Genomic DNA, 13,749 nt, shown 5'->3' on the forward strand with positions numbered 1-13,749 from the left:
TGTGCCGTGGGGCTAGGGATCATGTCTCAGGTCTACCTGGCCTGATGACTCCTGGCTGTCCCCAGTCCACCTGGTAGTGTTGCTGCTCCAGTTTCAACTATTCTGCCTGTGGTTAGGGAACCCTGACCTGTTTGCCGGACATTACCTTGTACCCGGACCTGCTGTTCGACTCTCTCGGTCTACCGCACCTGCTGTCTCGACCTCTGAATGCTTGTCTATGAAAAGCCAAGTAACATTTACTCCTGAGATACTGACCTGTTGCAACCTCTACAACCACTGATTCTTATTTGACCCAGCTGGTCATCCATCTTTGAACATCTTGAAGAACAATCTGGCCTTAAATGGCCATAATCTCCACCCGACACAGCCAGAAGAGGACTGGCCACCCCTCAGAGCCTGGTTCCTCTCTGGGTTTCTTCCTAGGTTCCCACCTTTCAAGGGAGTTTTTCCTAGCCACCGTGTTTCCACATCTGCATTGCTTGCTGTTTGGGGTTTTAGGCTGAGTTTCTGTATAGCACTGTGTGACATTTGCTGATCGAAAAAGGGCTTCATAAATACATTTGATTGATTGACTTGACCCCTCTGACTGGTATCACTTCTTTCTTTTCCAACTCTCTCGCTATCTCCCTCAGAATGATCTTCTTGACCCTATCCAGTCAGGCTTCAAGACAGGTCACTCAACCAATATTGTTCTTCTCTGGGTCACGGAGGCTCTCCGCACTGACTTTCTCTCCTCTGTTCTCATTCTCCTAGATCTATCCACTGCCTTCGACACCATGAACCATCAGATCTTCCTCTTCACCCTCTCAGGGCTGGGCGTCTCAGGCTATGCACTCTTGGAGGCTGTTCCTATCAGGTGACGTGGAATCTGTGTCTGCACCACATACTCTCACTACTACTGTCCCCCAGGGCTCGGTTCTAGGCACTCTCCTCTTCTCTCTATACACCAAGTCACTCGGCTCCGTCATATCCTCACATGGTCTCTCCTATCATTGCTATGTGGATGACCCTCAACTACCTTTCTTCTTCCCCCACTTCTGACAGCCAGGTTACGTCAAGCATCTCTGCGTTGCCTGGCAGATATCTCAGCTTAGATGTCGGCCCACCACCTCAAGCTCAACCTCGACAAGAAAGAGCTGCTCTTCCTCCCGGCGAAGGCCTGCCCGCTCCAAGACCTCTCCATCATGGTTGACAACTCCAGTGTTCCCCTCCCAGAGTGAAAAGAACTTTGGCGTGACCCTAGACGACACCCTGTCGTTCTCTGCAAACATCAAAGCAGTGGCTCACTCCTGCAGGTTCATGCTCTACAACATCCGTAGAGTACGACCCTATACGCAGGTCCAAATCCAGGCTCGCTGTTGGGTGGGCTCCCCGCTTGTGCCATCAAACCCCTGCAACTTACCCAGAACGCTGCAGCCCGCATGATTGTCAACCTTCCCAAGTTCTCCCATGTCATCCCACTCCTCCGCACACTCGTCAACTTCCAACGCTTCCAGTCAAAGCTCACATCCACTACAAGACCATGGTATTGCCTACGGAGCAGCAGGAGGAACTGCCCCTCCCTACTTTCAGGCTCTGCTCATTCCCTACTCCCCAACCCAAGGACTCTGTTCTGCTACCTCTGGTCTATTGGCCCTCCCACACCCACAGAAGGGCAGCTCCGGCTCAACCCAGTCCAAGCTTTTCTCTGTCCTGTCATTTTAATTTGCATGTGAGTTGTAGTTTAATGTGTTTATTGTATTTTGATGTGTATGGTTGAGCCTGAAGGTAGGGAGGGGCAGTTCCTCCTGCTGCTCCGTAGGCAATTACCATGATCTTGTAGTGGATGTGAGCTATACAGAGCTCATCTGGAAAAGAGACCTTGGTCTCAGCATTGACTCCGATTCCAAAATGTTTTACTATTATTTGACATTGTATAGTAACAAACTTGTCTCACAAAATTTTGAGTAGGGATACAATTCCAACCAATTTAGTTTTACTGAGTAGCCTAGCCAAAACATATTGCAATTTTGGGACAGTAGTTCAGAAGACCTGTCAATGACTCCAGCACATTGTCAATAAAAACAGTATGTTTTTATACTGCATTGTCAAAAACACTCTGAAAGGTGGGGTAACAATAAAAGACTGTTTCTATCATTGTTGTAGTTCTTTGCCGGCAGCCAGAGCTGATCCTAGAACAGTGATGAAGCGGTGTACGTCACTAAAGGAGTTGTACAGCGGCACCGGAGCGATGCGCAGGACGTTGGGTTCCCTCATGTCACACTGAGACGGCATGGAGAGAATAGATCAAAACAGTCCATTACAAAATATAGAAATCTATATTTTAATCTATGTACGTATACTCATGCGTAAAACACATTTATAATGTCCAAAAAATATAAACGCAACAATTTCAAAGATTTTACTGAGTTACAGTTCATAGAAGGAAATCAATTAATTTATACCCTAATCTATGGATTTCACATGACTGGGCAGGGGCACAGCCATGGGTGGGCCTGGGAGGGCCAGTCAGAATTAGTTTTTCCCCCACAAAAGTGCTTTATTACAGACATAAAGGAGGTATGGAGGACCTGGGCTGCGGTTGTTTAATCAGCTTTTTGATATGCCTCACCTGTCAAGTGGATTGATTATCTTGGCAAAGGAGAAATGCTCACTAACAAGGATGTACATACATTTGTGCACAACATTTGAGAGAAACAAGCTTTTTGTGCATCTGGGGAAAAAAATTCAGCTCATGAAACCAAGACTTCACATGTTGCGTTTATATTTTGTTCAACATACATGTTAAGGGCTTGTGTTTCGTACCCAAATTAAACGTAAGCCCGCGTCTGGACTAAAAAGCATGGTCAATTAATTATTACTTTTTTGAAGTGAATTTGTATTTATTTTAGACAGCGCTTTTTAGTCCAGGCTAGGCTTAATATGGGTCTGGGAAACTCTCCAATACTGTACTACTATTGTATATATAAAGCCACTCACAGCGACACCCCTCTTCTCCAGCTCCTGGAACACGGCTGCGATGGGGACCGAGAAAGAGAGGGAGAGTTGGCAGCCTCGTTCCTCAGGGTGGGAGGGAGTGATGATATGAACGTAGGGCTTGTGAGGCTGGGCCTCGTCCTCGTTGTAGTAGTGCTGGATCAGACACTCCAAGTAACCCGTCAGAAGTCTGGACTTCTTCCTCAGAGCTGTCATACTGGTCATAGCAAAGACCTGGACGTATTGGCAAAGATTGACAACTAAACAGTTATTGCCAGGGCAGGAGTCAATCCCATTTAAATTCAGAAAGTAAACAAAATTCCAATTCCAAATTCTCCTACTTGAAAAGCATTGAAGAGCATTTTAATTACAGTGTACTTCCTGATTTGACTGGAATAGAAATGCAATTGACCCCAACCCTGGTTATAACAACAGTTACAACCTTTTACAGGTCACTTGTAAATTCCATGATTTGAGAGATGAATACAAACTTGTTCGAATATTTGCTGTATGAAATCGATATGAAAAACCCAAATTGGTTCCAGTCACCTCTAAACTAGCTTGCAGTGGACACACCAGCAGGATGGGTTGGTTTGATAGCCGAAAGCCACTTATACCAGGTAGTAGATCCATTTCTATGGTAAGAAAAAATGTAGGATGTTCGTGATGAATTCATGTGGCTTGACTGAAAGGGTGAAATGAACACGGTATAACCCATTTTCTGTAATACCCTAATATGACCAGGAGATGTCAGTGTAAATCAAGCTACATGGATATCTCTGCTTAGAGACCGACAATGCCAACTTGAAGCGACATTCTGTAATGTGTCCCAGTATAGGGAATAAAATGAGAACATGATCAAAAATATGTTGATACCATTATCCATGCGGAACCTTGTTTTCAAGTTATGTCCCCACCATCCTGTGAGCCTGAGAGAAAAAGTAACAAGTAGTTAAAACATAACATAGTCAACACGCAATATGAACACAAATCTGAGCTGTACTGCACTGTCATACTCACGCAGGCTTGACTGTATGTGCATTCTTCTCATGGATAAAAGCTCCAGCCAGTCCACCAGCTCCAGAATTCACATACTACACATGAATACAAAATAACTCTGTCAACGCATTGCATAGTCTGTCTGCCTATTAGCTACAGTATTCAAGACCAAGGATAATCTACAATATTTCAAATGGGCATCGATAACAACTGCAAGAAAATTCTTGTTGGCAATATTAAGCGGGAACAAGTCAATTTCTACCCCACATATTGTGGTCTTCCTGTGTCAGCGGGTGTTGGACAGGACAGAGTGAAGCCACTGCCAGCAGTTCATTTGCCCTTGATTTCGCCACACAAACCCCAATGCTGACCTTGTAGGAGCACCAGCAGGCAAAGTCCACTCCCCAGTCGTGCAGCTTCAGCTCTGCATTGCCCACTGCGTGTGCACAGTCGAATCCAACGTAGCAGCCCTGTGGGAAGAGCAAAAACGCACCGTCATGCCAGATGCTAAGGGCAGCAGGCCGGAGCTGTGCAGGCAGGACGCATCAGAGGCAGTTCATCGGCGTGTCTGTGAGTGTTTGTTTGCGTGTTCGTGTCTTTTTAAGATAAACTTCATAAATGATTCATGTATTCCTAGTGGGGGTATTATTGTATGGATCATTAGGACTCTAAGTCTGGTTGTTTTGATTGCCCTGCTAAATGTGACAGAGAGGGAAGGCTTCCCCCTGTGTGTGCGTGTGTGTGTTTTGACATCTCGAGAGTCATCATTTAGATTTCCTTGTCAACGCACTGCTGTTTATTTGACAAATGTCATTCTCAGCATGGAGTGAATTCAAATGGGCGTCATACACTTGCATGAGGTGAATGCAGACAAATCCTGCGAGCTAATCACGTCAAATTGTTACACATCCCTGACAACAGAGGACGCTGTTGGAGCAGCTGTTGTCAGACAAAATGCTTTTTTGGTTTTAAATAACATGCTTCATTACCTCAAAAGCCAATGTAATAACAACATTATACAATAGAAGCATGATGAAATAACTTGACTATACACAATGGATAGAATGGCCATTATCCACTATAAATAGAGGTTGAATTAGGAATTCAGAGGAGCCCCTCTAAACCTAATCCTAGGTTCATGTTCACATCCTGGTTCAACTCTAACCCTCATCCACAATTCAAAGCCATGCTTCATGTCCACATCCCAGTTCAACCCTAGCCTCAACCACAACCCTAACCCCAACTTTGCATAACCCTAACCTCAACGATATGTTCAAACCTAACCCTAACCTTGGTTTCTCCTATTTTTTTCTTCAAAACCTTAAATTGCTGGAGTTCGGCTCCGTCTGTTTCTCCTTTTGACCCAATGTGCAGGAGCCCGGTTCCTGGTAGCTCCAGACACAAGTTTTTTTTCATTTGCCATTTTTTATGATTCTACAGATAACAGACAGAACAGATAGAGGGCAGAACACACATGGATCCCCCACCAAATCAAACCCACCACAACCCCCCCCCCCCCCCCATGCTCTGACAGAGCCCCACCCCAAAACCAGACTTATTAAAGCAGACATGATATACAATGAGTAATATAATCAAATAGTAAAAAAATTAAGCTCTAAGAAAAAAGTATTAAATAATTATACAAATTCTAATTTGGGTTGGTTTATGGAGTTAACTGGGTGAAATTAGCTGGTCCATGTCTTCTGCAAAAGATAGGAAAGGTTGCCAGATATTAGAAAATGTAATTGCAGATCCCCTAACGGAGTAGCATATTTTCTCCAGCTTGAGATGTTGCATAACTTACTTCATTTATCCAATGGTTAAAAGTAGGAAACCCATTCCTTCCACTTATATAGTAGACAACGTCTAGCTAGAAGAAAAGTAAATGCCAGAATGTGGCCCATAGAACTGTTTAGAGGGGCCTCCTGTGGTGCCACTCCATAGAACTGTCGAGGGGCCTCCTGTGGTTCCACTCCATAGAACTGTTTCGATGGGCCTCCTGTGGGGCCTCCTTTGGTGCCACTCAGAATAATGCAAAAAAACACAAAAGGTTCTATAGGTCTCTCCAATATCTTAGAAAACGTCTCAAAAATTGATATCCAGAAATGTCAATTTCGGGCCTGCCCAAAGCGTGTAATAAAGTAGCAGGAGCCTGCAGACATCGGTCACAAGTGGGATCTATTTCTGGTCTAATCTTGGATGATTTTGCCTTTGACCAATGCAGCCGATTAACTATTTTAAATTGAATTACAGCATGTCTTAGACATATAGATGAAGAATGTATTCTCTGAAGTATACTCTGCCAAGTTTCGTCTGAAAGTTGTTCACCTAAATCCTCTTCCCATTGGTTCTTAAAAGAGTTCAGGAAATCGAAATTGTGCGCGTTTAATAACGTATAGATAAAGCTTATGCCCCCTTTTGATATGAGGGTTCACTTTAAAAATAGAATCTAGAAGGGAGGTAGGTGGGCGTGACTCCAGCCCAATTTAACCACTGATTATAAACAAAGACTTCACTTCCTTGTCGCAATGTAGTGACAGTATCACAGTTGACACCAGAGAGCAGTGTTACTCTCTAGACCGTCTAAATTGAACCTTCATAAAACACCATCCAGATCATGTTGGGGTACCCTCTAAGAAGGCATGGGATCATAAAATAGATTCAGCCGTGGGTCAATTTTTTTCTTGAGTGGTGGGTCAGAGGCCGGAAAATAATTACAAATAATTAGTAGACTACAAATTGACCGCAAGAAGCCCAAATAGAGATCATATTTGACAAAAACATTAAAGCATTGGGGCAGGTAGTGTTCTCCTGGCATCTGCCGAACCCAGATTCGTCTGTCGGTGATCTTAGGCTTGTGTGCTGCTACTTGGCCATGGAAACCCATTTCATGAAGCTCCCGACAAACAGTTATTGCGCTGACGTTGCTTCCAGAGGCAGTTTGGAACTTGGTAGTGAGTGTTGCAACCAAGGACAGACGATTTTTACGCACTTCAGCACTCGTCGGTCCCGTTCTGTGAGCTTGTGTGGCCTACCACTTTGCGGCTGAGCCGTTGTTGCTCGTAGACGTTTCCAATTCACAATAACAGCCCTTACAGTTGAATGGGGCAGCTCTAGCAGGACAGAAATTTGACGAACTAGGCCTCCTGAATGGCGCAGCGGTCTAAGGCACTGCATCGCAGTGCTAGTGACATCACTACAGATGCAGGTTCGATACCAGGCTGTCGCGCTTCGTCCCGGGTTCAGCTTCGTCCGGGTTAGAGGAGGGTTTGGCTGACCGGGATGTCCTCTAGCGACTCCTGTGTCGGGACGGGCGCATGCACGCTGACACGGTCGCCAGGTGTATGGTATTTCCTCCGACACAATGGTGCGGCTGGCTTCCATGTTAAGAGAGCAGTCTGTCAAGAAGCAGTGCGGCTTGGCGGGGTTGTGTTTCAGAGGAGGCATGGCTCTCGACCTTCGCCTCTCCCTAACTACCAATTGGATATCACGAAATTGGTGAGAAAAAGAGGTACAAAAAATATGACGGTGCCACAATGAAAGTCATTGAGCACTTCAGTAAGGCCATTCTGCTGCCAATTTGTGTCTATGGAGATTGCATGGCCGTGTGCTCGATTTTATACATGTCAGCAACAGGTGTGGCTGAAATAGCCAAATCCACTCATTTGAAGGGGTGTCCACATACGTTTGTATATACAGCAGGGGGTGAGTTGGGCGTTGTGGAACCCTGCTCTATGGGGATTTGTAAAGGGTTTAGAAGTAGTTCATAGACAATCAAGAACGAATTCAAAAGTTGAAATAACATTTCCCAAAAAAGACCCACCCCTTTAAACACAAACATTAGGGTCTCAGTGCCGGTGAGAAAAAGACAGAGGAGTGGTTCTAAAGTAGTCCTTTCACCTTCTTCTGCCCAGCTTTAGTGATGGTGGCCATATCAAAGAGCTGTCCGGTGTAGTACTGCACTCCACTGAACAGAACCACTGCAATGGAATCTCCCTCCTTCTCTAGCGTGTCCAGAATGTCGTCTGTTCTCAGCACCTCCTCGCCCTGACAGGTAGAAAACACGGCAGTTGGTCATATAAATCACTTTTAATAACTGTTAATGAACTCTTTCTCAACACTCAATTTTACTCTTTATACTCAATGTCCTTCGGTACCTTGAAAGGTGCAAATAAAAAAGTTAGTATTTAAGTCCTATTGCCCCAAAAGGGATTATAGAAAAAAAATGAAGACTACTTTTACCAGTCTGGGCTTCATCAGCAGCATGCTCTGCTTAGGGTCATATCCTTTCAACTGGATCTGAGATTCCACAGCATACTGAAGAAATCGCACATGATGAACATGGTAAAAAAAATATTTAAAAAAAACTCTGCTCCACCAACACAGAGACAACAGATACAATGTGGTGGGAATAACAACAGTGGACTACTCTATTACAACAAGATAAATGACGGAGAGTAGGCCCTGCACACTCAAGTATTATACAACTGTCAAAGGTGTCTTTTTAGGGCAAAAACATGAATTGTGGTTGAAATGCAGTTGAAGAATGCAAATGACTTTGAAAAAAAAAAAAAGGACCTGCAGTCATTGCACCAACATCCTATAGGTTTAAAACAAGTTCTGTGTCGTTGGAATTACTCACGTGGTCTGAGGGGAAAGCCTTGTCCTCAAGAAGGATTTTGTGACGTTTTGCTGTAGGTTTGTAAAAAGACAGCTGCAAAGCAAATATGTAACATGTTGTTGATGTAAAGTCGCGGTATATAATGTATGTTTACGTTGGAGATTTGTATAAAACTTTGACATTATCTTACCAGCAGAATGTGCAGATTAACCGTTAACCCGTTCATCAAGGCAACCTCCTCAGCTTTAGCCCCTGTTCGCACGTACGCAAACACACAGGCGTGATTTAATTCCCATTGCTCTGACATAACTTTAGGACACATTTTTACCTAATAGAATTTGGCAATCAGATAACCTACATTTTCCACACAAAAAAGACATCCGAGGAGCATAACGGTCTTCAGTTGTTTGGTTTGGCTGTACTTTGCTCACTGCAAATATGGCACAATGCCAGGGTGCAATTACCTTTTAAAACCAGTCACAGATCGGAGGTCTCTGTCATGAATCATCAACAGCCAGACAGAACGATAATTAGCTATCAGAATTACCTGACAATTTAACCATGAACGTTATGAGAGCTGGAGATTACAGGCTTTTAACAGTGCTGTGTGAAAAAGGGAACCATGACGACCGTGTATTGGATCCCTTTGGTCGCATATCAGTGCAAAAAGCCTGTAAAGGTGCCGACATGCATCGTTAAATAGCCCCATCTCATGTTAACTGTTATGATCATAAAACTAACATAGAATGTCGAATGCATTGTATTTGATCAAGCGTTGGACATGTGTTATTGTATGAACTTACCAACCACATTAGCCATGAGTTCCTCTATATTGTTCTCCGCCCAGGCCCAAGGTCGAGAGCCTTGCACATGGCCATGAACCCCCCTGCAAAACAGAACACAGAGAAATATTACAACAATGCTCACAGCTACAAGGACCGGATACACATGTCACAGATAAAAGTTAGGACAATTACATTAAAAGAGAAAGGCTCATGGGGGGGGGACTTGTCATCCTCGAATGACCATTACTGTACTTGAAATAGTCAACAAACTTTAGCTGAGCTGATTCAGTGTCATAAAGCAGACATTGGGGGAAACGTTGGGGGAAACAACTTACATTTTAGCCCATTTATCCAACTTACATTTTAGCCCATTTATCCAACTCCTCGTCAATGTACTTCTTGGCCATTTTGGGCTGGAGGCCAAGTGAGTTCCCCACAAAGTAAATGCATTCCTTGGTGCCATCCACAAGCGTAAGGTCAGCTAGGGTAACATTAACAGTGCATTAGCACAATCGATCCACACATTTTCACTAAGAAGCTTCCCTGCCTTGTTCAAATCATGGCATACTTCTTGGCCCCAGAAAGAGGCTTTGTTATACAGTTGAAGAATATGTCATTAAAATGATTCAACTTTCAAACACTTAGCTAAATGAAAGTGCTTAGTCATCTCCTTTATTCAGCTCAACCCAAATGTCTCTTCCAGCTGCAATATTTTCCGACCACCTAATACCTGACCAGGCAGGCCGTTTCCTCACTACGTAGGATCTTGTAGACCTACATGTATAGGCAGGGCAAAACCATTTTGGTGATTTCTGGTATACCTTATCATCAAAATAAATAAATCCCAGCACATTTACAGACTCATTAAGCAGTTTTTACCTGATTAAGTACAATAGCATTGGAAATTCATGTTGAAATGTCCATTTACACTACCGTTCAAAAGTTTGGGGTCACTTAGACATTTCCTTTTTTATTTAAGAAAAGCACATTTTTTTGTCCATTAAAATAACATCAAATTGATCAGAAATACAGTGTAGACATTGTTAATGTTGTAAATGACTATTGTAGCTGGAAACGGCAGATTTTTCTTTCAAAAAGAAGGACATTGCTAATGACCCCAAACTTTTGAACGGTAGTGTATATTCCTAAAACTTACATTAAATTATGCTGTCGCTGCTTCTTGATGACAAGACATTGATAAATAGCCCAATGTCAAGACAGTTTTAATGTGTCCAAATCAATAACCAATATGCAGAAACAGTTTGTGATATACTGAAAACCTATAATGTACTATCTACACATAGTGCCATGAAAAATTATTTGCCCCCTTTTTGATTTTCTCTATTTTTGCTTATTTTTGATACTGAATGTTATCAGATCTTCAACTAAAACCTAATATAAGATGAACATGAGTTTACAAATAAATACAAATACACATTTTATTTCATTAACTGACTTTCCTAGTTAAATAAAGGTTAAATAAAATGTTTAAAAATCACACTATCGATTATCACATTTAAATTATTTGCGCAAGAGGGGGGAGATGAGGTTGCACGTCCTGTTAAAACTAACACCGCTCAAAAACCACACAGAACATGGGAATAATGTGTACATCACTGGTTAGAGGACAATTTGTAGAAAACAGCTAGCTACATTTTGAAGTGTTGCATTTTGTTTCGAGTGGTTCGCCAACGTGGTAAGTGTAATGCAACACTTTTTTTGTTAATCACTTCCATCGATATCACACTGAAATCAATAGAACAGGGGGCAAACGTTTGGGAGTAGCGCTGTTTAAACTAACACGACTCAAAGGCCACACGGAAACGTAACCTATACATGGTTGGCTAGACAAGAACGTGTAGAAGGCTTATACCTATGTTTTGCAAAGGCGGATGTTGATTTTAGGAGGCTGCCATCGTGGAAAAGAGAACAAACAATTAAAATACTTTTTCTGTTAGTAAACTTCGACGAATCACGACCCAGCATAGGATATCAACAGTACAAAACTAAAGACTTTGATATGTTTTAAGCAATTGATTTTGTGTCGTTGACTATAGAACTGTTATACTAACATCACCAATCTGAGGTAAAAAGCATGTGGAATTCCCTCCAATTCGATGCGGTCAAAACGTCAGCTTGTGTAATGTAGTAACACATACTGTCCACATCATGAAAAGTAGAGTAATATACATTAATTAGATATGGAAAAATTATTAAATATCTTAATTGAAGATGATATTTAATTATTTTGCCAAATTTACTATCTTCATTTAGGATGATAGTAAATTAGGCAAACTCAGATGCTTTCAATAATCACATACAGTATATTTCTCACTAGAGTTAAACATTTTTTCAAAGTGCTCTTATGCACAATTTAAGTGGGTGCTCTAGAAAGAGCTCCCAATAGTGACTATACGGCAGCAAATTCCTTCCACTAACTTGGGGCAAGCAAGGCTCATTGTAGCCAGAACAACTCCGGCCACAAATTAGTAAAGGACAGAGGTTTTCCTACACATAAGATAATAATTTCATGACACTCCACAGACTGCTATGGGGAGATGGAGAAGCAACTAGCCAGTGCATAAAAAGCCTGCATAACATTAAAACGCCTGCTTGCCATTTTACTTACAAGGAGGGAGTTCTGAAACTTTGGGTAATAGAAACTGTTCACGTAGATGTTTCAGTTCGTCGTGATTGTCCAGATATGTGGCTACTTCATTCGATGTCTGGCTGCATCCCAGCAGAGTAGAGACGCGCTCCAGAACCTTGCGCGGAGAGATGGCGTCAAATGGGTCCATTACTGAAGTTGAAAAAAGGAAAATGATTTAGAGTAATATGCAATTTACAAATAGTTCTCAAACAAAGCTAGTCCTACAGTATGTGTACTATCTACACAGGCTATATACCCACCTGAAATGTTTCGAAAAGTTGTCAAATTACATTTACGCACGCACGGAACCACTGCCTGCATTTCAAAGTTCAATATATTCAATTATGACAATTCAAAGCGGAGAAACAATTAAATAATTAGGTCATTACCAGATAAAGCAAGTATTTCCAATTTCAGTTGAATATATCCCAGTCTCTTTCATCAGTTTGAGTTAAAATGGACACATTCACAAGTGCTCTTTCACGCCTCTGTAAATATCCGAAGTTAGCTAATCATTGACCTCAAAGATAAACTCACTGGTGAGGTTGACTTCATTAATTCCAGCCTAGTGTACTACATGTCATTTTCTAGCTTTATTATCGATACTGTAAACAACACCTGTATCCAATATGGGTGAAGAAGAGGCACTATGTAGATCTACTTCCTTTGTAGACCTACTTCCTTTATAGACTGTCATGTGTTACTTTTCATTACAGCCTATAATGTCTGTTCGTACTTTCGATTGGGCAGAGGTACGTGGTGACCCGAGGTCATTGAGGCGGGAAGAACACCGTTGCTTGTATCTAATTGGTTGACAGACCTCTAGTCAGCATGTCGCGAAAAGTTATCTTAACTTTATTGGACAGGGCACAGAATAAATCGCACTAGAGGAAACAGGGGTCAGGCACGGCGCCAGGATTTTCTCTCTCCCGGTGCTAAGGGGGGGGCTTGACCAATACGTGGGGGTGCTAAGAAAATAGACGATTTTCATGACTATTTACAAGTGCATTTATTCCATATGCATAATCAGACAACTGTGCATTGGTAATAATGTTTCGGGTGAAATGGCTATCACAACGTCTGAAATGAAATTAATAATATCCAAAGTGCAGCCACAACGAGAAGTGCAATGCCTGTTATGCCTGTTAACTGTGCACACTTGTAAAACGAATTGGCTATCATCACAATCTTAGTGATTGTATTTCTATTGCAAACAAAAAATGCACTTGTTGGCCGACGATATACATGCGTCCTGCTGTGCATTGGTTATACTGTTACGGATTAAATGTCTATCACGTCAGAAATGAAAGGAATTAATATCCAGTGCAGCCAGAACGAGAAGTGCATTTACCCTATGCCTGTCAACTGTACATACATGGTGTAAAACGAGCTGGCTATCCTCACAATCTTAGCGATTATATTTCTATTGCAAAAATCCTTGTAGGCCGACTGGCCGACAATATGCTGCGTCTTCTTGTTCCATCCAGATCAGCGTGATTGAATCATGTTCGCACCACCGGACAGGCGCACTCCGTCAATAAATAAAAGGCCTTTCAGTTACTTACCAAGTGTTGTTTTATAGAAGGACGATGCGGCTGTTGTTGTGGTTCAGTGCAAAAGAGTCTATAATCTTCTGGACATCCAGGGCCTTGGTTCTTTCTGCGTGTATGGACATGGCAGACACGGGTTGTGAGTCGAGGGTTTAACCCAGTATTTCA

At 42.4% G+C, this 13,749-nt stretch overlaps 1 protein-coding gene across 1 annotated transcript; it reads right to left on the bottom strand.

Moving 5' to 3' along the window:
• Window positions 1–1,953: 1,953 nt before the first annotated feature.
• Window positions 1,954–12,713, bottom strand: LOC120033373 (kynureninase-like). The gene is made up of 14 exons (XM_038979688.1): window positions 12,421–12,713; window positions 12,011–12,181; window positions 9,742–9,862; window positions 9,400–9,482; window positions 8,787–8,848; window positions 8,618–8,689; window positions 8,218–8,292; window positions 7,876–8,022; window positions 4,347–4,445; window positions 3,997–4,070; window positions 3,853–3,905; window positions 3,526–3,611; window positions 2,980–3,210; window positions 1,954–2,262 (listed from the first exon to the last, which is right to left on the bottom strand). Exons 2-14 carry the CDS (start codon window positions 12,177–12,179, stop codon window positions 2,134–2,136), a joined length of 1,401 nt encoding a protein of 466 aa, XP_038835616.1. The 5' UTR covers window positions 12,180–12,181; window positions 12,421–12,713; the 3' UTR covers window positions 1,954–2,133.
• Between the last annotated feature and the right edge of the window lie 1,036 nt (window positions 12,714–13,749).

The sequence above is a fragment of the Salvelinus namaycush genome, chromosome 40 (assembly GCF_016432855.1).
Source record: "Salvelinus namaycush isolate Seneca chromosome 40, SaNama_1.0, whole genome shotgun sequence".
Classification (NCBI taxonomy): domain Eukaryota; kingdom Metazoa; phylum Chordata; class Actinopteri; order Salmoniformes; family Salmonidae; genus Salvelinus; species Salvelinus namaycush.